The sequence below is a fragment of the Akebia trifoliata genome, chromosome 12 (assembly GCF_017979445.1).
Source record: "Akebia trifoliata isolate Shusen 1 chromosome 12, ASM1797944v1, whole genome shotgun sequence".
Classification (NCBI taxonomy): domain Eukaryota; kingdom Viridiplantae; phylum Streptophyta; class Magnoliopsida; order Ranunculales; family Lardizabalaceae; genus Akebia; species Akebia trifoliata.
In genome coordinates, this window is record NC_141386.1 from 18,504,417 (window position 1) to 18,528,674 (window position 24,258).

Genomic DNA, 24,258 nt, shown 5'->3' on the forward strand with positions numbered 1-24,258 from the left:
TCTGAAACACATCTGGTAACAAAATAAAGCAATAGAATACACATCCATCATTGGGAATCATTGCGATCGGGTTGACGAGTTGATTAATCAGGTGGATGCAAAAATGGGGTGTCTACAGAATCCCAAAAAGTAAGTTCATTACTTTTTCACCCAAGATAGGTAAAGTAGGACTCCTAGAAAATAAGTTCATTACTCTTTCACCTAGGGCAGGTAGAGTAGGACTCCAAAAAAAATAAGTTCATTACTCTTTCACCCCGAGTAAGAATAGTAGGACTCCTAGAAAATAAGTTAATTACTCTTTCACCCTGAGCAGGTAGAGTAGGACTCATAAAAAATAAGTTTATTACTCTTTCACCCAAGGCAAGTAGAGTAGGACTCCCAGAAAAATAAGTTCATTACTCTTTCACCCCGAGTAGGTAGAGTAGCACTCCTAGAAAAATAAGTTCATTACTCTTTCACCCCAAGTAGTAGGGCTGTCAACGGATACATATCCGATCGGATACTGGTATATCCGAATTTGAATCCGAAATTTTTTAACGATATCCGAATTCGAATCCGAATCTGATCGGATATCACTAATGAATATTCGAATTCGTATCCGAATAAATTATCGGATATCCAATATTATCCGATTCGAATCCAAAATTTAATATTCGAAAATTATCCGAAATTATCCGAAACTTATATCCAAAATTATCCGAAACTTATTTACTATCTGAAATTATCTGAAACTCCGAAATTATCCGAAATTTGTTTACTATCCGAAATTGTCCGAAATTTATATCCGAAATTATCCGAAATGAATTATAGAACCTTATTCGATCATCTAATTTGTGCTCCTCCAAGGAAAGGTTTTCAACTTGTGTCTGCAGACCAGAAAGTGGCCTCTAGATGAAATATTCAGTGAAACCCCAGAGGAGCATATATAAGAATAATGAGTTAAAAGGGAGCAATGTAAACATGGTTGTATCCAGACACAACTCAAGAATCATAACCAGAAGAAACCTTTTTGCATACCTAATCAGCTCACAAAACCTTCTTAGAGAGAGACCACAGACACAAATAGCCCACCGACCACCTATCTCTAGGAATTATTGATGATGCACATTAGATCTAGTCTGATCATAATAAGCAGAATACCGGTCTCCAGCAGGAACTTCGGATCCGATGCTTGAATAGGCTAGTCTGCGGACTCTGTCATTAGAAGGCATTATCGGTGAGAGAGAGAGAAAGGCAAAGAGACTCTGACGCTGATTCGGCCTGTCAATGGACGCCGATGAAGAAGGTGAGCCGCTGAGAAAGATTTCGACGGTGACTACTGTTATCGGCTGAAGAGAATGAGGGTTGAAGGGGTTGAAAACGATCGGATATGTATCCGTTGACAGCCCTAGGTTGAAGGTAATGAGGGCTGTGAAGACGATGAGGGTTGAAGGGGTTGAAGACGATGAGGGTTAAAGGCTTAAACGGGTCGAAGACGATGATTATGAGGGTCGAAGACGACGATGAGGGTTGAAGACAATGAGAGCTGTGAAGACGATGAGGGTTGAAGGGGTTGAAGACGACGAGGGTTAAAGGCTTAAAGGGGTTGAAGACGACGATGATGCCTGAGGGTCGAAGACGATGATGAGGGCGGTCGGCTGCTGTCGGGCTGAGAGCTGAGTTCTGTTCGATAGAACTTCTTCGATTCTTCTTCTAAGTTCTAACCTAAAAGAAAAATTAAAATAAAATTTATTTATTAATATTAGTATTTTCGAATCGGATATTATTGAATTCGAATTTACATATATCCGAATTCGTATCTGAAACACTATCGGATATTGAAAACTATCAGAATCCGAATTTGATATCCGAAAATTTCGGATAATATCTGATTTTTCGAATTCGAATTCGAATTCGGATTTCGGCTATCCATTGACAGGCCTACCAAGTAGGTAAAGTGGGACTCCCAGAAAACCAGTTCATTACTCTTTCACATCGAACAGGTATAGTATGACTCCTAGAAAATTAGTTCATTACTCTTTCACCCCGAGTAGGTAAAATAAGACTCATAGAAAAATAAGTTCATTACTCTTTCACCTTGAGCAAGTAGAATATGATTCCCAAAAAATAAGTTTATTAGTCTTTCACCCCGAGCAGGTAGAGTAGGACTAAAAAAGAACGTTCATTACTTTTTCACCCAGAGTAGGTAGAGTAAGACATGCAACTTTTTCTCAAATTTTGCTCAGATTTCATTCAGACTTTTCTTAAGCTTTGTTTTCATTTAATTCAAATATTTCTCATGATTTGTCCAGATTTTATTTTTTCTCAGTCATCTTACTTAGTTTTTTTCATGAATATGCAAAATGGAGGCGTACTTTTTCAAAATCATCATTACACTATTGCATACACGCGTACATTTGTTCCATTAGTTAGGAAGAATTTTCTAAAAATCAAAGATCTGACACTGTCAGTGAGAGTTTGGAATCGAGGACCTGACAACTTTTAGTTCGGGAAAAGTTTCACCCTCAAAAATCCAAATGTTCTAACAAATTGTTAAATCAGGCTACAAAATAAATTGTCATTAGCTTTGGCATTCGAATATCGCACAATCTATAAAAGTAGATTTGCTATCTAGTTTGCTCAATCCTCTACCAAAGAGGGGTATCTGTAGACATCCTATTTTTTCATTCGCGTCATTAATCAACTCGTCAACCTGATTGTAACGGTTCTCAATGATGAATGAATATTCTAATTTTTGTTGTTGTTGCTAGTTATGTTTCAAAAATTCAGATGAGGTATTTCAAGCAAACAAAACTTTAAAAATCACGCTACGCTAATAAAATATGACTCAAAATATAGAAATCATCATTTTCAGACAAAAAGAAGTTTTAAAAGAAAATTCATTAAAAAAATGACCAAATTAGCAAAATACCACTAACATTAAAACATCTCTAAAACTTACATTACACTTAGGGAAACCATTTCCAACACATAAAACAACAAATTAAAACCAAATAAATCATTTCCCCAAATTTCACAAAATTTGACAAAATTACGAAAACGCCCCTCATAAGATCCACGACTATTTTACGCCAAAAACCCATAAGTAACACAAACTGATACTCCCATTGAATTCTTTACAAAAAATTGATTTTAAAACATCTCAAAACGTTGAAAATCAACCTCTCAACTCAAGCATTCTTTGAGGGCAAAACGATAATTTTTCAAATCTTAAAAATAAAAAATCTGAAACTAATTAAAACATTAATTAACGTAAAGTGGAATAATAATAAATTAAGTTAAAATTTTTAAACAAATAAAATCAATCAATCAATCAATCAAGCCCACGGGTTAAATTTCGTGGTGGCCCATTTATTTAAGTATGGCCCACATAATATTTATTAAAAAAACCCTCCATTTAGGGTCCCAAAGAATTAAAAATATTATTAGGGGGTTCTCTAAAAACTTAAAATTTTTCATTGTACGTAAGAATTGAAATTCTAATTAAACAACTTAACCTTATCTTGAAGAAATCTAATCAAACACTAACTCTCCTAAAAAGCTCTATAAAAAGGAGCCTCCACAATCTAAACTCGTAGGTTAAGAAAAATCCTAGGAAAGAAAGACAAACTTTTTTTCCCAACCTTCCCAAAACCGTAAATTTAAAGTTCCAAGTCCTTATCTAACACCAAAATCTTATTTTTTTACTCAAAAAATACTTAGAAATACTTAAAAACACCTAAAAACCCTCAAAACACCCATAAAAATCATAAAATATTTAGATATAGGAGGAGAATATCTCATCTCAGAGATCAGAAGCGGATCTAGTGACGGAGACAAAAGTAGGAAGACTCATAACGAGGAACGTTCTCTATCAGTTTTTGAGGGAATCAACCGTCACAATCACCTAGGTAACAAAGGTAATATTTTTGTTTTGATTTTTTAGTGGTTATTTTTGCAATGCAATTTTTTTGAAAAAATAGAAATCGACATTCATCGGGTGGGATTGATGCCTAACACCTTCCAATCCCATAACGTGATTCCCAGACCTGATTTTTTTTGTAAATCAGTACTTCTTTATCTATTTTGAATCATATTTCGATTCCTAGACCGTAAAACTAGGTGGCGACTCTCAACATACCAAAAAATAGATCTGCACACGTGGATTTAAGGGCACTTTTAGTCCCACAAGGGGACCGACCACGTATTAGTACTACATTGACAATCGGGACATGTGACTTTGTGTCTTACAATAGGACAAAGGCTCAGGTTGCTTCAGCATGGGTGCATCAATATACCTTTCAAGGTTACATGATCGAACGGTATTGATGCCCTAGTTTTATATATCATAGAGGTACGTGACTGGAGTTGTCATTTTCATGAATGATGTTACGTTTCACGAGGAGACCAGGACACGCACTAGTGCCACATTAGCTATAAGGGACATGCAAACATTTAATACAACGTTATTTAAACATAATAGTGGTGGCTACAAATAGGGTGGAGTGCGCCCGGGGCATTTTTCATATGAATGGGCCCGTGGGCTAGATCAAACCAATAACATATGGATATCACTTAAACATTGATATAAAATCCATAGCATCGAAATCCAGATCAAGCATGCAGATAAAAAATATGTATCGATTAAGATTATGACATATCTAATAGATAATCAATTAGTATTGCATAAAAAATAATCAATCAGACCCAACAAAATAGGAACAAAAATCCCTTTTTTATTTTTTATTTTTTTATTTTTTTAAAACATGAACAAGATAAAAAGACTTTTTTTAAAAGTAAATTAATTTTTATTTTACCAAGCAAAACAAAAAAACCCCTTCTTTTATTGAATTTTTTAAAATTTTATTTATTTATTTATATGTATATATATACATATGTTTTTGTTTTAAACTACTACTAATTATTTAAAGAACCCTAAAACATTGCCCAATATAAAAAAAATTCTACTGCCACACCAAAATTAAAAAAATGAAATCCTATGGCTCCTCATCTCAATCCCCATCATTCCATCCTCAATTCATTATTATTTTTGAAAATTTAAAATTATTATGGATCACCAAACGTGACCCTAGAAAAATCACTGAAAAAGAAAATGTTTACAAAAAAAATAATCAAACAATTTACAACTATGTCAAAAAAAAATTTAAAATTAAATAAAAAAAAAAAATTAGGCCAATTTTGCAATGCACAAAGATTTGGGATTTTTCAAGTTTGATCCTCAAACTATCTCTAGTGGAATTGCTGCTGAAAGTGCCCACGATCCGCGAGTGTGAAGTCGATTTTTATTTTTTGAGAGTCGCCACTAGTTTTGCGGTCTAGGAATCAAAATATGACTCTAAACAGATAAAAAGTACTGAACTATAAAAAAATGGGTCTAGGGATCACGTTATGGGATTAGAAGGTGTTAAGCACCAATCTCATTTGGCGAACACCGATTTTTACTTTTTCCAAAAATTTTACATTGTAAGAAAAAATAATCTAAAAATTAAAATAAAAAGATTACATTCTTTACCTAGGTGATTGCGATGGTTGATTTCCTAAAAAATTGACGGAGAGCATTCCTCATATAAATCTTCTTACTTTTGTCTTCGTCGCTAGATCTGTTTCTAATCTCCAAGATGAGATTTTCTTTTCCTTGATCTAAATATTTTTTGATTTTCTAGGGTGTTTTAAGAATTTATGGGTGTTTTTTAGGTGAAAAATAGGGTTTGGGTATTACGTATGGACTTGAAGCTTCAAATTTAAGATTTTGAGAAGTCTTGGGGAGAGTTTTTAGTCTATTTTTCCTAGGGTTTTTCTTGACTTGCGAATTTACGTTGTAAAACTTCATTTTTAAAGAGCTTTTAAGAGATTAAGATTTGAGATTAGATCACTTAGAGATAAAATTAAGTTGTTTCAATTATGATTTAATTAGGTTTTATTTGAAATTTGAATTTTAAATTTTGACTTACATAGAATGAAGATTTCTTAAGTTTTTGGAGACCCCTAATGATGGGTTCTTTATTAAATTATATTTTTAATTCTTCAAGACCCTCAATGGAGGGGTCTTTATTAAATATCATGTGGGCCCCAATTAAATAAATGGCCACCACTTAAAATTTGACCTGTGGGCTTGATTAATTGATTTTCTTTGTTAAATTTTTTTAATTTAATTGATTAAGAATTCACTTTACGTCAATTAATGTTTTAATTATTAGTTTTAAAAATTTGAATTTTAGGGTTGAAAAATTATCGTTTTGCTTTCAAAAAGGACTTTTGTGTTGAGAGATTGTTTTTTGATATTTTGGAATGTTTTGAAATCAATTTTTCATGAGGAATTCAATGAGAATATTAGTTTGTGTCACTTATGGGTTTTTGGTGTGAAATGATTGTAGACCATTCGAAAGGCGTTATTGTAATTTTGTCAAATTTTATAAAAATTGGTGAAATATTTTATTCAATTTTAATTTGTTATTTTATGTGTTCGAAAGGATTTTTCTAAGCGTAATGTAGGCTTTAAGGATGTTTTGATGTTAGGGGTATTTTGATAATTTGATTATTTTTATGATTTTTTCTCGTAAAAATTCTTTTTATCTCAAAATGATGATTTCTATGTTTTTGGGTCATATTTTTCTAGTGTAACGTAATTTCTAAAGTTTTGCTTACTTAAAATATCTGATATGAATTTTGGAAATACATTTAGTAACAACAAAAAAAATTAGAATATTCATCTATCATTAAGAACCGTCGTAATCACGTTGACGAGTTAATTAATTAGGCGAATGCAAAAAATGAGATGTCTACACCTTACTTGATTCTTCCTAGATTTTCTCACTGATTCCTGTTTGGGCGGTTCCTTTTGGTTAGGGATTTTCCTTGATTCCCACAAATATAGTTAAACTCTTTATTTAGAGTTCAATTGAAGGCAACGATCGACTTTTCTTCCTTCTCTATTGATTCAGACGTTCGACTATGTTGTCTTGTGATTCGGACGTTTGCTAAGTTGTCTCGAGATTGCCACGTGCCACTTTTTTTGAAAAATACTCTTTGCAAGTGATATATTGTACATGAACTATCAAAGACACATTTGTATTACAACTAAGAGTAAGGAAAAAAAGATATGTTCGTATCCATAATTGATCCAATAAGGATCTAATTAGATTCATATTGTATCTTAATATTAGGTTTGAAATCCATTCGATAACAATCAGATCGGGCCCACGTAAATGGGACTTAACAAATTTTATTTTATTTCTTGAAAGTGTTGGTTCTCAATCGATTTGATTCTAAGAGTCCAGATTGTAATCGATTCAAATAAAAGGGACCAAGAACAATAGGTTCTGGTTTCGGTTCGGTTCTAGTTAATGGGGGTTCCCATTGGAGTCGCAGGAGTGGGTCTAATACAGTCTCTTTATTTGTATGAGACAAACATTTGATCCATTCAACAGCAGAAAGTAGAAAGTAGAGAGTAGAGAGTAGAGATCTGATTATTGAAATTTGGAGAACTAGAAAATCTTCGGCCTTATATTATGGCTAACATTGCTTCATCTTCTTCTTCGATTTTTAGGGGTTTAGCGTTTCCCAACTGTGGGGTTGATAAAAATGTTGGCTTGTTTCTGAGCAACCATAGATTCACTCTGATTCTGCCACGTGTACCCATCACTCCTTCCACACTCGTGTTATCTAGCCGCAGTAACAGAAACTCTCCAATAACTTCTTCGAAGAAGAAGAAGAAGAAGGTAAGAAATCATCTCAATTTACTCTTGAGTTCTCTCTCTCTCTCTCATTAGTGTTTTTGTGCTGGAATTGATTTTATCCGTTTGGGAGTTAATGGGTTTTCTTAAGATTGATAGTGTGTCGGATTTGGTTTGTAGATTTTTTTTTTTTATATATATTTTATCATTTGGATTTGGATGCTGGAATCTGATTTAATTCATCTGGAGATCATGGATTCCTGTGAAATCGTTGTATTTCTTCCCAACCAAAATAATCATTTTTGAAATATTTTTTTTTCTTTCAATAAAAAAATGTTAAAATATAAATTGATTGCAAAGAAGAATGGATACTACTCTGTCTTTAATAATAATAATAATGAATTATGATTAATTAGGTGCTTATTTTGATATGTTCTAGGCATAAAATAACATCTACTACATAAGAAAAGCACACATGTAGACACCCGCTCTTTTCGGTAATCAACAAATTGAAACAAGTCCAGGAGCAAACCTAAAACCCCTAAGACCAACTCCAACCAGGGGCTTCAAATTGGCATCTTCTTCATTTTGAAGCCCCCCAACCACTTTTGGCTTCAAATCACTATTCACAGCTCTAAACCACTATCCAATTAAAATAAAAAGCATGGTTGTTTAATTGAGAATAAGTAAAAGTTGGGGTGCCAATAGAAACTCTCTGTCTATTGTTTTTTTTTTGTTTGGATTACTATTTGTTAGATTTACGATTTTATATAAGCCTAATCCTAATTTTAAACAACTGTTGATGTTATTTGAATGTGTTATAATGCTTGATAATGTTGAGGTAATTACTTGAACCAAAAAATTAGCGTAAACTTCAAACAATTATAGTTTAGTACAATTTTTCTTCAATCTTGATCGATTAATTGGTTTGGTTTGGTTTGATTTTTAAAACAATGAAGGAAAAGAATTTAAAATTAGAAAGGAGACACAAATGGAATTTTAAATATGTTACATGATCGGGTAAAAATGGCGTTTATGAAAACTAAGGATACAATAGGTATTTAGATAGAGGGTGAATAGTGATGAAGCCCGGGGCTTCAAAAATCTACGGGGCTCTATTTATGGAGCTGTGAATAATGATATAGAGCCCCAAGGCTTCAAAATGAAGCTCGGTTGGAGGTTGATATAAACATCCATTGAAAACCCTTCTCCAGAAATCCCAAAACCTTCCCGGGAAAAAAGTGAACCTTTGTAGGAAACTCTCAAAATCATTCACAGAAGTTTTTCCCGGAAACCGTAAAACCTTTCCCAAAAACTCTAAAACCATTACCGGAAGCTTTCAAACCTTGCACATAAATCCTAGAATTTCCCAGAAACCTAAAACCTCTCCCAAAAACCCTGAAAACTAAACCAGAACCCCAACACCCAAGCACAAACATTTTTAGACCCAAAACTAGGGCACAAAACCCAGCTGGGCCCACTGTTTGTGGCTGGGCCACAAAAAGTCTTCCTAATTGGTTCATGACTGACAGTCTACTTGCTCTCCAGCACAAGTCATGCCTCATATTGAATTTCAAATTCAGTTAGACCCTGAAAAGAGGTTGACCAAATTTGAAGATCGGCCTAAAGTGAGAGTAGGTAGACCCATTCTCTAATGGCTTGTGTACAGCAATTTCAGGGCATGACCTGACCGACCTTCAAATTTGGTCAAGTAGTTAAGACTACATTTTAATATTCGTCTCAACTGACCTATAAATAGGTGGGTGCCCACCTCGTCCCACACCATTGCATACCCTACTCCCTTACACTCTTAACCCTCCCCTCAACTTTCCTAGTTCTTATATTTTCATTCCGAGTCCTTTCGAATGCCTGAAGTCTCAATTTTTCTGTTGAAGTGCTAAAATTTCAAGTATTTTTCTTTGAATTCGCTTTTCAAAGGTTCACGACATCGAAGCTTTGCTCTGAGGACTTCTCTAAGTACCAAAAGTGCGGAAGAGCTGCCCAAACTTCGCCAAACTTACAGATATAAACAAAAATAAACAAAATTCAATTTTATTCTTATTTAATCCTGTAGCAGTCCATGTTTTTCCCCAACTCTGACAGATTAGACTAGAGCACCTCCTCGTGGAAGATGCACTTGGAAAGACCAACAGAAACGTTCAATAGTTGACCATTATCTAAACCCTAACCAAAATATTTCTTCGAAAATCCCAACTCCCTTGAATTACCAAAACAACCCTAATCCAACTTTTCTTATCAAACCTACGAACTCCTAAGTCGAGATCTTGAGTCTCAAAGTCTTGATCAAAAGTGAGTAATCCAACACAGTCAAAACCCTAGAAGTAGATAACGTAAAAAAGCAGCCGTATCTCAACCGAACCACTTAATGAAACTTTTGAACCGTAGACTAGATTGTAAGTCATTCCTTTTTATGGGTGATTATTCACACTCTTGAACATTGAATTGTGTTGACTCATTATACCTGTAGATCAATTGAAACCAACCTAAGTCTTGGAGATCGGATATCCAGATTGAAAAAGTGAGGAGGGGGGGGGGGGGGGGGAAGGGTTGCTAAAACAACTATTCATTTTCTAATTAGTTGGATATAATTAATTTAAATATGTAATAATACATAAAGGCAGTACTTAATAGTTTGTTTATATAAGAAAGTATTTCACATATTAAGGTATATTAAGTTAATATGACATGATTGCTCTTCTTTCCATGTATAATATTGTTGTTTTTGACTATTAAAATCTCATATACATGTGCCAATTGTAGTGGAATGCTAATGATATTCATTTCCACATTTCATATGGTTGTCTATTTTAGTTTGTTAACTTATGAATGTGTTTTTATGCTTGTTTTGTAATTCCCACATTTTCTGAAATTTTCTCAATGTTTGCATAATTTTCAAGATTTTTTTCTTCTTCTAATTTTTTTACTTTGAAATATTTCTACGAAAAGTTTCATTTCCAAGTTGATTGAAATAGACACCAAAACTCAAAGTTAATACCATGCATCTTTGTGGAAAATTCCCAAACGATGCGTCTATTTTAGGACCTTCAACTGGATATCTATTTTAACTGGGGCTGTAATCTTCTTTGTGGAACATGCCCAAACTATATAAGTTGATTTTCTTTTAGTTTGTTTCATATTGGATGTACTCCTATTTCTTCCAGAGTGTATTTGTTTCAAATTTTATCTTTCCTAATCATCCCACTCATGCATCTCAACATCCTCATATTTGTTACACCTAATTTGCTAACAAGATACATTTTGACTGGCTCAACATTGAGTTTCATAAAGCAAAGTTGGTTTTATTACTTTCTTATAAATTCATGTTTTACTACTGTCTTATGAAATTCTTTGTTTTATTTGATTGGTATGTATCTGTTGCATACATTCCAACACCGCACGTCCACTTTAACAATCCATCTTTGACTCTATAGGCAACATTCAAAATCTTCCTCAATCTCTCCATCCTTAGTCATAATAGAATAGAGATAATAAAAGTGGTTGCTAAAAGGTATTTCTATTACATCAATTCTATTGGACATCCCACTTCAAGGGTGCTAGCCATGCGTCCACCTCCTTTCTTCTTGAAATCGATAATGTTCTTGCTTGTATGTATATCTACAGTTGCTTTGCCCCAACTTTTCACAATTAATGGTTGGCTCAACCTGGAGGATGACTTCCCCCCTCCTCAAAAACCCCACCCACTCAAGTGGGTTATGAATTCTTTAATCGAGTCCAATGTTATTTTATTTTCTTTCCGAAGTCATTGAATGCTTGAGGATTTTTATGATTGTGTTGAATTTTCTTTGGCTTGCAATTTTAAGCAAAATGACCCAACTTCTCATGTAGATATAAAACCCCCCTCATGTTATTTATGCCTCAATGAAACTAGGAAAAAAAATTATAAACTCAACCCCACCATCCTAATAGTTTATTTATTTTTTTCCTATTACGATTTAAAACAATTTATAGTGAAGATAGCATATCTAGGACGATTTAGATTTTAACTCTCAAGCTCCTCAATTTCTTTAATTGAAAAACTTATACTTCTTCCTCTTTTTATTTTATTTTTGTAGTTTTACCTACATATAGTCTACATTAGACATTAGAAGATCTAGGTCAAGGTGGCAATACCTTTTAATTAATTGAGGTATTGATTCTTTTGTTTCTAAAGCCTATTTTGAATTGTTTTCTTCCATCAGAGATTACCTCGAAATGATGATGCAAAGGAGGATGATTTTGATGAAGATGCCATTGAGGCACTCTTTAATCAGCTGGAAGCAGATCTTAAAAATGATCCATCCATTGATGATGGTGATGATGAAATAAGCGAGGAAGACCTAGCTAGGCTTGAACGAGAGTTGGAGGTGGCACTTGGGAGTGATGATGAAGTATCAGGAATGTTTGACTCTAGTGAAGACGGTACAAAAAGCGATGATGAAGAAGATGAAGATGAAGTAGATAGACCAATAAAGCTTAAAAATTGGCAACTTCGACGGTTGGCTTCTGCTTTAAAGATTGGTCGGCGTAAAACTAGCGTAAGTCCCCTATACTTGGATTTATGTTAGTTTGCATGTCTTTTTATGTAATGTCCATAGATTAGATTGTCGTGATTGTCAAGTTAGCTGAATGTCAGTGTGGGAGATTAGATTGTCGTGATTTTCATGATATGTGCTTTGTCTACTGTATACTGTTGATGGATTGGATGGTCCAGCGGCAGTACCTCAGGTTTCTCTTTATGGTTATGTGATAATGTGGAAATATAAGTGGTGATGTTAATCTTTTGCACAAAATTTGAGGGGGACGCATGGGGTAGGTCCAAAACTACTATGGTTTTAATATTAACATACAAGAACGTTCGTGTTCTACTTGTGAGCTCCATCAAGAACATTTGTGGAGCACAATTTTTCCCCATTGGATAATCCTTACCACACATCCAATCAATTTTCTCAGAATAGCTAGAAATATGAGGGTGGAAGATGGTCTCCTTCATTAGATGGTTGGAATCATCTGCTCTGGGTATTGGTCATAGAGTCTCCAGGGGGTCCATTGATTGGCAAGTTTGTAACTTCGTAAGTATGGTAATGCCTGATCTACCTTTTGATCCCCAAGTTAAAATACATTTAGATTACAAGTGTTGGACACATTATTGGCTCCTAACTTCATGCATGTGTGCTTTGTGCACTCTGTATGATTGGTAGACCATGTGATCTATGAAAAGGTTACAGTAGGTTTCTTTTTATTATTGTTTGATGATATTTAAAATAATTTATTGTCTTACTTTATTGGTTCCTATTGGCATAGTATTAATGGAATGGTGCATCTGCTTCACATGATTGAAATTCGGTTTCTTTGACTAGAACTATTGCCTCGAGGGAAAGTTCCTAGCAAACCTGAACTCACTCACTTAAATAATTAAGATACCTTAATCTAACAAAAATTGATGGTGGTGGTCATACTGTCACGTAAGTTTACCCTAATAAGTTGTTTTAGGGTACCTGTATACCCCAACCATTGAATTGTAATTGGGCTCTGATGTGCACCTACTAGATTAGATCACAAAAAAAAAATCATTAAAAGATGAAGGAGATTGAGAAAGATCTTGTCTGAGGGAGATTGGACCCCCAAAGTTAAACCAATTTGAAATGGTTAATCTCCAAATCCAAAAAGGACTCTTGATATTAATTTTCTCTACTTAATATTCCATACAATCATTGAAATTAAATACATAGAATCCTCTCTCCTAAAATAACTACTACTACCTATAAAATAGGATAATTCCTCACAAACTTACTTAAGGAACCTAACTACCCACCTAGTTTATCCACGTACAAATAACTCCATTCACATTTCTCACATAAACACAAGTAGTAATGATCCCACACATCAAATACATTAAAAATAAGTAACTCCCATTCCCATATATTTAGGTGCATAACATTCCACCCTCCTTAAAAATGGCTTTGTACTCAAGGTCGGAACCTCCCGGATCCCAAATATTATTGGAATTAAATACATCCATCTTATCACTCATCTTCCAAGCTACTCGTCTCTTAAAAATAATGATGCCATCATGATCATCGTCATGGATCTCGTCGTCTTGGCACTTTTTGAAAATAGTTGATGGCTTGGTGACAGAGACTTCAAATTCAATAGGGAGAATGAAGTCAATTTTCGATTATCTTTCAATAATAGAAGCTTTATCAACGATCATGATTATGAGATGGTCAATCTAATGATCTTGATTATCGACAATGTCAACAAGTTTGACTATTTCAACGGCTTCTTCAATGATATCGACAATATCAAAAGCATCCACGTAAAATTGAGGATGATCTTCACTTGCAGAAACATCTTTAGAAGTGCGTGACAACATGTTGTCAAATGGGTGATTGATAGTTGTCTTACCCTTGATCAATTCTTCAATACGGCAACAACGCGCCTTCAAATCATCCCGCAATGCTTGGATTGTTTCACTACAAAAACTGTTCTCCTTAATTAATATTTTTTTTTATAGGTAAACAAAATTTATTAAAAAAGAAAAGATAAAGGTTGTCGAGATGACCCACCAAAGATATAAGATAAAGAAAAGCAAAGGAAAAAAAGAGGATTGTTGGTCTGATACCAAAAAGAAAAAACAAAAAAAAGGAAAATATTGAAAAAGATTTCGTTCGAATGAGATCGGACCTCCAAATTAATTGATTCGAGATGGTTAGTCTCAAAATCCAAGAGGATTCTTAATGATTTTATATATCCATAATTTCATTGAGATCACAAGGAATTTAAATACAAGAGAGAATAAAACTACCATAACTCACATTAACCCATTCAAAGAACTACCCTATAACACACCCACGTAGTCTCAACCTCTCCCTCAAAAAGGTTATGATCCCACACAATAGAAGCACCCTAAATTACTCTACTCCCATCCTCATACATGAACATAAGTTACATAAAAATCCACCCCCTTGAAAGCGACCTTGTACTCAAAATCAGACCCTATTGTATCCCAAATTAATTTTTATCCAATTAGATCCATCTTCCAGGCTACTTGTATCTTGGAAATTATAATTATTTTCTTGGAACCAACAATTTCGATGGTTTGGTTCTTGGAGCTCTCTCCCTATCCGTATCTTTCATGATCTCATGTGTGATGCGACTCCTTGTGGGCACCACCTATTTCATCTTCCCAATTCCTTGGTGATAAATCTCTTTGAGAGATCGAGTTCAAGTAGAACTCTCTCCTCCTTTGATCATATGAGAACAACCCACGACTCCCTTCTTATCTCTTTATGTTCTAATCGTATCTCCTTAAAACCGTGAAGGCCTGAACTTTTATTCATTCTAGATATGTTGTTCAACTAGATTTCTTATTATTTTATGCGAGCTAAAGTCCTAGCTGGGGTCTTTTGGATGACTCAATCTAATGTTACCGAGTTTTAAAACTTGTTGAAGTGAGGTCCCACATAGCTACTAGACAGCTTTTTTAATTTCTTTTTATGGTTGTTTGTAACATGGACTCTTACATGGACCAGTTCAGGTTGTGTTTAAAAAGTTTTATATTCCCTTTTGTTTTTTAGTCAAATTTTAAAAAGTATGTTTGGCTAACAATTCTAATGTTTTGGATTAGTCTTGAAGTATTTCACGCATTGGTACATTCTTTAGTATTCTAAGATAATCGAATTGGAGGATCCCACATGGATGCGACCAACAATATGGGTTCATGGTTTGTTTGATTAAATATTAAAATTTCTTAATAATACATTTGCTTAGATTTTTTAATATTAATATTTTTAATTTTAACCATTGATTTTAATTTTGATTTTAATTTTAATTTTATCTCATTATTTTGATTCTTTAGTTATTGGTTTCAATTTTTCTTTTAATGAAGATTTTAGGTTTGGATTTAATATTTTTAGTTATTAACTTTTAATTATTGGTGTAAGATTTCTTTACGAATTTATCAACATTTTTAATTATTTGTTAATGCAATTTTCAATTATTGATTTTCGAGGTGTTTCATAATTTTTAGGAAGTTTGGTGAGAAATTGTAGAATGATTTATTTCGTGTCAATGTGTCTTTTCTTGCATTCAGAAGTGTTCTCCTAAGCATAATGTGGTTTCTAATCGAGTTTAATGTCATGGGTATATTTTTATCATTTGTCAAAATTAGTTATTTTAAAGTGAAGCTTAATGTTTTACCAAAAGGATTATTTCTATGTCTAGAATTGTGTTTTTCCTAGCGCATCATGGTCTTAGCGTATTTGGTTTAAATGATATTTTAGTAATTTTGTCCATTTTGTGATTTTTACAGTAACGCTTTTTTTTCGTCTTGAAATGATTATTTCTAAGTCTAAATTTGTGTCGTCTTAGTGTGGCGTGGTTTCTAAATGCATTATGCAATTTTGAGGTGTATGTTTTATGAACCGAAGCATGTGTAATTTTCAAGTTCCGAATTATTGACGTGATTGGAGAAGCTTGAAATAGGATCTAGGAATCTGAGGGAGCCTGGTAATCTGAAAATTTCAAAGAAGAGTTTGAGGTTCTGAATGAGACTTTTAAAAGAGGCATTGAACAAACTTTTGGATTCTCCAAAATTCTTTACTCATCTTTAGGAATCCACAACAACCAAGGTGACTTGTTCATAAATCGAGTGAGTGCAAAAATGGGGTGTCTACAGGCGTCAGTAGAATTTAAGGTGGGAACTTTGGGGTTCAATTCTGGAAAAGGATGTGAAGAAGGTTGAGTGCTTGGAAAGCTAAGTATTTATCTAAAGGGGGAAAAATGACGTTAATTAAGAGCACCTTAGCCAGCATTCTTAACTATTTCTTATCTTTATTCTCTATCCCCTGTAGCATGGAATTAAGATGGATAAGATTTGTAAGAATTGTTTTTGGCATGATAAGGATAACAAAAGAAAGTACCATGCGGTGAGTTGGAAGAAGATTTGCTTGCCTAAAGCCAAAAGGGGACTTGGGATTTCGTAAGTTTGCTGCGATGAATTCAGCTTTACTGTCTAAGTGATCGTGGAGATTTGGTGAGAAGGAGGGTACCTTATGGAGAGAGGTGGTGGCTAGTAAGTTTGGACTTCCAGAGTTGGGTTGGGAGACAAAGGAAGTTAAAGGAACATATGGTTGTGGGGTTTGGAAAGGGATTTTGCATTGTTTACCTTTTTCCAAAAAAGGTGAAGTTTAAAGTGGGGAGGGGAAATAGGGTTCGGTTTTGGGAAGATAGATGGTGTGATACGTTCCTTTGATGGAGCTCTTTTCGGATTTTTTTGTGGTGTCGATAAAAAAAGGGAAGATTGTTTACTCATTCTTGGTGGGTAACGGTTTGGAGAGGGCTCACAACTTTGGGTTTAGGCGAGACTTCAATGATTGGGAATTAAGTAGTGTGGAGCGTCTTTTGGAGACAGTTGATGCGGGTTAGGTTGATGTTGGTTTAGAGGATCGCAGGTTGTGGGATGGTATGAAAGATGGGAACTTTTCCTGTGTGTACCATTTATGTGGCTGAGTTACCTGCCTCAAGGTTAACCTTTCCCGCTTCCGTGATTTGGGGTACAAATATTCCTCCAATTTTTTTTGTTTTTGTGTGGCAAGCAACTTTGGGAAGATTAACCACCACGTACTAACTTATTAGAAGCTTTCAAACGCCAAATAGCCATGTTTTGTGTATGAGGAGTGTAGAGACAACAAATCATCTTCTTATGTACTTTGCTTCAGCGCAACTTCTGTGGTCCCATTACCTTGGTCTCTTTGGTATGGAGGGTTTCTTGCCTCTGTCAATCCGGGAGCTTTTTGAGCTGTGGCTGTTTTGGGGTTCTCCTTTAAGACGTTCAAGGCAAATTTTATGGAGTATGCCGCCCTTTGCCAGTTGTTGGGCAATTTGGAAGCAAAGGAACAAGTAGATATTTGAGGGAAAGGAGCTGTCTTTTGATGTACTAACTTTTAATGTGTTGGGGTGGTTGTTCTTTTGGGGAAAGGCTTTTAAAGAGTTCAAGGGGCTATTTTTTGAGGACTTTGTTGTTCTTTGGGACTTCATTCGTAATGTGGTTTTTTCCGTTTTTTTGATAAGTTTTGTATCCTTTGGGTCATCTTGTCCCCTTTTTTTCTAATAAAATTTAAACTTTTCAAAAAATAAAAAAGACGATAAATGTACCTTGGAATCCTGCCAATGATTCCCATAGCATCACTAAGTTGAATGCTCCAACATTCAAGCAAGAAAAATCAGAACCTTCTTGGTTCATTCCCCCCACCCCACGCCAAAAAAAATATAAAAATTCAATTACATTATCTAAATAGAAAAGACTAGTGGCTAAAACATAATATGACTCTACCTTATACTCCAAGGTAACTTCACCGAAATAGAAACTTTCCAAAATTATTAAAATTTTCAATTGAACCAAAAACAAGTAGGACTCAAAAAAACGTAAAACAAATTAAAAAAAAAAAACTCTTACATCCTTAAAATTCATCCAGTCCGTTGATGGGCTAATAAACCTAGTAAATAATGACTCATGATCTCTGTTGTCCCCATCAAAATGTGTAAAAGACTGAAAGGTATTGTTGCTAGAATCAAAAGTGGCATGTTTGTTGCATTGGACCAATTGGGTATATAAAATATAACCTTGCCTAGCAGCTTCCTAGAAAATTTATTAAAAAGGTATAGAATAACCCAAAGAGTTACTTTTCTAAGGCCATTAAGAGCCCTTTTGGATACACATAAAGTAACTTTTTTGTTTACTTTCAAAAGTTAAAAAGCTTGTTTGGATTCAGTTTGGGAAAACTACTTTTAAGAAGTAGAAATCTTAACCTTTTAAAACGCAAAAGGAAATTACTTTCTACTTTTTAAAAGTTACTGATATTCCTAAGTCCAACTATATTATTTTTATATACATCATTGTGGGTCTAAAAAATTCAAATTTCAAAAGGGTACTATAGGATGTTTCATAATAAATTTATATATTTAAATAAAAATATTGATGTGATTTCGTTGAGAAGATCTCAGGAGAGCTCTCTCATAGTACTATTCTTACTGTAAACCTCAGTATCAATTGGAAGTTAAGCATTTTGAAAAATTCAAAATATCGAGGTTTGTATTAAGATGGGAACTCATGTCTGGGAGAGGGTGAGCTTGTATATAGGTACTTCTTTATTGTTTATGTTGACAATTATTTGTTTATTTTCAGGTAGGTCACCTCAACCTTCCTTTATTTTCCAAAAGAAAAAGAGAAAGATTGAGAAAAATGTCGATAGATATGGTTGATTGCAATAAAATAGTTTAGTTTTGTAAATTTAGTCAATTTAAGGATGGATGTAAAGATTCCCTACATATAAAGTTTCCCTAAGTACTCTTAATTGGTTGTACTGTTGCACTGACTTTGATTCATGATTACAAGAATCCGGTTACCTGTTTCTGTCTTTCTGAACACCAATGCATCTCCTCTTGCAGATCAAAAGTCTTGCTGCTGAGCTTTGTCTTGATAGGGCGGTGGTCCTCGAATTGCTTCGTGATCCCCCTCCAAATCTTCTATTAATGTCTGCAGCTTTACCAGATAAAGCCATGCCAACAACTTTGGAGCCTGAAGCCAAACCCATGGAACTTTCTCCTATCGAAACAACAGTTGATGTTGTGGAACCTCTACCCCAGGTTCAACTGCCGGTCCATGTCAGGCAAAGCAGATGGTCTATGCAGAAGAGACTGAAGAAAGCGCAAGTAGAAACCCTTGAAAGAGTTTATAATCGTACAAAGCGACCCACTGTAAGATATGTTTCTTTTATGTTGGTGTGCAAATGCGGGTCCAGTATTTATCTATCAGCATTAGTTTTGCCTTATCTCAAGTCCTGATATTTGGGCAATCAGCTTGAATCCTGTTGTGTGTGTCAGATCTGTCCAGAGTCCCATGGTTCAGAAACAATTTACAATTAACTATTATGTTAGCCAATATACATTAAATATGCACTTTTGTGTCTTTTACCTTGACGGATTTAGAATACTACTAAAATTATTTTAGAAGATCGTGGATTTGGGTAGTGAGAGAAGATATGACACTTGAATTAACGAAAGATATCAATTTGGACCTAATTGATTGGAGTAACAAGATTAATTCAATTGAATCCAAATTTATAGGGTGAGGCTTTTGTGATGATGATTCATTTTCAAGCAACTGTGCCCTATTGGACAGTTAGGAAGCATTCTCTGATGGTGATTTTCAATATTGCCGTCTAATAGTGATGGCTCTGTTAGCATGTCAAACTTGTGCGGTTGTCCATCCTTTATTGAGGGCCACTTGAGTGTGAGAGACTCTAGATCGTGAGTATGGAGAAGTACTGCTTGATCATTTCTACCAACTTATAAGTCCCCATTAGCTCCTTTTATAAAAGGGTATTTCTGTTTTATGAAACATGCCAACTTGTTGGTATGGCAGTTTGTTTTCGTTTTAAAGTCAATCTTTGCTTTTTCTTTCTTGTCAATTTATTTCCTGCTTACCGACCTAACCTACCTACCTACCTACCAACAAACATACATGCATGTATGTATTTATGATTGTATGTACTACATACATGCACCATATAATGCACATACATACGTTTTCCTAAATTTTTGTGATTCTTATTTCTTGTGTGTTAAAATGATGATGCAGAATACAATGATCAGCAGCATAGTGCATGTTACCAACCTGCCACGTAAAAGAGTCGTGAAATGGTTTGAAGACAAGCGGGCTGAAGATGGGGTTCCTCAACACCGTCTTCCTTACCAGCGATCTACTCCTGAGACCGTCTTTACTGATTAATCTGTAAAATCAGGTAAAATGTACTTGGATTTCATTTCTTAACGACAATTCATTTAGTATAGTTTGTATCATTTGATTTCTTCATGATCTTAACTATTTTAATACTTCCTGAAAATCTTGCACCTGACATTAGGATTACCACCCCTGCTTTGTGAGATTCGCTCTAAGCTAATCGTGAAAAATTGTTCAAATCAATGGCTAGGGATCAAAAGACTTTTTCTCCATTTGGATGATTGGGGTGTCAGTCAAAGTCATCTCAACTGCTATTGGCTGCATGTCAATATCAGCTTCTTTTTATGTCCAGAAGCCAGATCAACAGTTATTGGGTGGCCTGAGTTATTGATCTTATTAAAAACATGTTTATGTTATATATGAAGAAAAAAAAACGTATATATAAAAATAAAAATAAAAGCAGTTATTGTGCCCCTTGGTAAATTGGTACTAATAAAAAGTCTGCAAGGGCTGATGCTTGGTTGTCTTATAATAAATTCTTGTCATATATTTTTTTCCTTTTTGGTGATTGGTTGGTTGTTGGCTAAAACTTAGGTGGTGGCATGTGCAGATGCACATGTATTATAAGGACCTATTTGTAATTTAAAATATTAGTTAAAGGATTTTTGAAGATTGCATCATAAAAGGATAGTTTTGTAATTTTGAGAACTAACAAAACGTGATTATAAGATTGTGGGATTGTCATTTTCTTGGTTTTTGACCAAAAATGATCATAATTTATTTAAATTTAAATGTAAAAATGGTGGTATTTTTGGGATCTAAATTTTGATGTGGAACCACTTCTGTTCTGTCTTCTCTCATTATCATAGTAAAGATTTTATATATTTATTAAGAAATATGTATTTGAGAAAAGATTTTATTATATAATTATCTATTGAATAATGTTGAAGAGATGGTTGACCGCATTTCACATTTTCCTAACATGGAGTAGGGCTTAAAACGGATTGGATACGGGCCGGATATAAGTGTCCCTGGCCATATTTGAATTTTATCGAGATCCGAATCTGACTTGGATCATAAGACCTTGCCTGAATCATTTTACTTTTATGAAAATCATATTTGGATTCAGTCTGATTGAATTTATTGATTCAGGTTGATCAGGTCGAATAATGTTAAATCGTTTAAGATTATTTTAAATAAAATTGTTAAAATATGATTAAAAATGATGATTTAAAATCAAAATTTCTTTATTTTGAAAAGAAACCTTTATCATTATATCTAATCGTTATTGGTTGATGAAAGATAATTTAAAAAATATAAGAATACAACTTACAAAGTGATATATCATTTAGATCTTGATGGATATAGGGATGGAACTGTATCCGACCTGAATCAAGGGACATCAACTCTTATCCAAATCATATTTTAATTCGGATATATTAGATGAAATCAAACCTCCTAAATACTTTCCGTGTCAGAAAAGTGCGACCTACCACGACTCTCATCTATTTAAATACTCCAATCTCATTGTATCATTGAATTTTAAATTTTGTATCGTTACAGAGAGTGAAATTGTCTTGAAGAGTTTGAGGAATGACATCCTCCATGGTGGGCCATGTACTCATCTACTTGGAAGGTTTGCGAGTTTTAGAAACTCGATCAAGTGCCTTGATGATCATGACAATCTATTAATGTACTTTATCCTTACTCTTGTAGACTTTTTATCGATCATAATTCCGCTAATCTAATCGGACGGTTAAAATAATCCCATTGAGCCCAATTCTCACATGCATGCGGCCCACCAGTGCTACTTGTTCATTTTGACTTCAAATCTCCCCTAAAGTCCAACGTCAAGTTTGATCTACTAATGTTGGAACTTTCAGCCATTGTAACCCTCTATATGATTGATTGTTGGTAAGGTAGGCGGCTATTTTATTAGGTTAATCGAAATTGGACAAGGAACAGGTCAAAAACATACAAATTCAAGGGTGCTTTCCTCAACAAACAAATATTTTATTATTGAGATAATATTATATTTAATGTAATGACACGTAAGCCTCATAATTACCTATAATGATCTCAGTGGATTGAATCAGATCCAAAGTCTGATCCGTTTTTTATCATGTAAATTAATCTATGGTTTGGGTTACAATAAGTACCTGATTTGATAATAAAGATCCGAGTTCATAACCCAATGGATTGGTTCTTGATGACCAATGGTATGATTGGTATTTGATATGGTAATTTAAGAAAATATGTGAATTTTTTTTTATATTTCGACTCAGATTTATTTTTATTTAAATGGTTAAATGTAATACTTCAAATTTTTAATTTGTATATCGAGAGAATCTAATAATGAAATTTTGAGAAAATTTCGAAAGGATTTAGGATAAAATACTTCGATTTTGTTATATTCATTTTTTTTTTATAAAATCTGACTTTGTCATTGGATTCAAAATGGTCGAAAAACATATTTTAGCCTGTAAACATGTTCGAATTCGAGTTCGGATGAAAAAGTTATAAAATTTTCGAATTTCATATCAGATGGGACCTAAAAAAGGTTAACTTTCATTAGAATGAGAATTAATAAAATCTGATCGCATCATTAGGTCAACAACAAAAAATTATAAAAGATGGAGTATTTATTCGTCAAATTCTGAGTCCGGAAAATCAAGTTACCGTAATAAAAAAAAAGCAAATGAAAAAATACTAATAATATCCCTCCAATTTTTTATAAAAGAATAAACTTATTCTTCTATTTCATTCTCTTCTTCTTCAAAGAACTTAAACCTAGCCAATTGAACCAAAGGTTTCCACTCTTTCTCACCTAGATCCGTCGCAAACGAACAAGCATTAATCATTGACGAAAGAGGGAAAGTTGTCGGCGTCGACAAACTTTACAACCTCACCACCTTTGACCTTCATTTTCCTTCCGTTCTCTCATTCTCTCATAAAAAAAAAAAATCAACGAGTGGCTTTTGATATCACCTACTTGGAGTTTTTTTTTAGTTAGGAGAAGAGTCATTTTTTATCGTAAAAGGAGAGAGAACACTGTCATCGAGAACTTGACAACTAACCCGATAATTTTGCACCCAAGTCCGTCTAACCTCGAGTTTCGCATTTTTAATCCTCGATTTTTGTGCTAGTTCACCATTTTCGACAACCACAAACTTCAGTAGGGGACTCTTAATTGCTATTGATAATCGTAGATTGTGAAAATTACATTTAAGATTTCTAATGAAAATTTGTTATGTATTTTAAATCGTAAAATTTTTTTTCGTTTATTTCAAATTCATGCGAGACCTTCGTATTTGATGTGCTTTAATCATATTTTAACAATTATACGTGGGTGGGATAATAGATTCGAATAACAAATAAGAAACATGAAAATTTTGGACAAAAAACCAAGTTTTTCACGCAAACAACAGGTTGTTGTCGGCACCACTGTCAGAATATATTTTTTTTTACTTTCCATTTACTCTAAGTTTTTTAATGAAATTGGAATTTTACCCCCTATTTGGAAATAATGAGAATGATTTTAAGATCCAAATATCAAATGATCAAAATCTAATTTTTGGTTCCAAGAACAAAACGTAAATTTCGATGCTTTTGTCAGATTTTTAAAAGTAAATATCTTTTATGTTACTTTCAATTGAACCATGAAAATTACATGATGTCAAATCTTGTATATAAAGCTTTCACTTTTAAAAATCCGTTTTCAATTTAAAGAACTTGCAAAAATTATTTTTTCGACATTTAGCTAAATTTCTACCAGTTTTTCACAAATTTGGCAGTTTGGTTTCGTGCAACTACCAATACCCC

At 33.8% G+C, this 24,258-nt stretch overlaps 1 protein-coding gene across 3 annotated transcripts; it reads left to right on the forward strand.

The window, feature by feature from the left end:
- Positions 1 to 7,292: 7,292 nt before the first annotated feature.
- OCP3 (overexpressor of cationic peroxidase 3) lies at positions 7,293 to 21,121 on the forward strand. 3 transcript variants are annotated; one of them, XM_086418773.1, is made up of 5 exons: positions 7,293 to 7,718; positions 11,894 to 12,229; positions 19,143 to 19,451; positions 20,335 to 20,497; positions 20,618 to 21,121. In XM_086418773.1, the coding sequence occupies exons 1-4, from the start codon at positions 7,509 to 7,511 to the stop codon at positions 20,482 to 20,484; spliced, it is 1,005 nt and encodes a 334-aa protein (XP_086274899.1). In that variant the 5' UTR covers positions 7,293 to 7,508; the 3' UTR covers positions 20,485 to 20,497; positions 20,618 to 21,121. The 3 variants fall into 3 exon arrangements, with proteins under 3 accessions (XP_086274899.1, XP_086274900.1, XP_086274902.1); XM_086418774.1 differs by having other exon boundaries at positions 20,687 to 21,121; XM_086418776.1 differs by having other exon boundaries at positions 20,697 to 21,121.
- The last annotated feature ends 3,137 nt before the right edge of the window (positions 21,122 to 24,258 follow it).

Excerpts from the sequence above, each read along its gene's own strand:
- OCP3 (XM_086418773.1), top strand. The coding sequence starts at position 7,509 with ATGGCTAACATTGCTTCATCTTCTTCTTCGATTTTTAGGGGTTTAGCG. Across the intron at positions 7,719-11,893 it reads CGAAGAAGAAGAAGAAGAAG|AGATTACCTCGAAATGATGA; the intron begins GTAAGAAATCAT and ends TTCTTCCATCAG. Across the intron at positions 12,230-19,142 it reads TTGGTCGGCGTAAAACTAGC|ATCAAAAGTCTTGCTGCTGA; the intron begins GTAAGTCCCCTA and ends CTCCTCTTGCAG.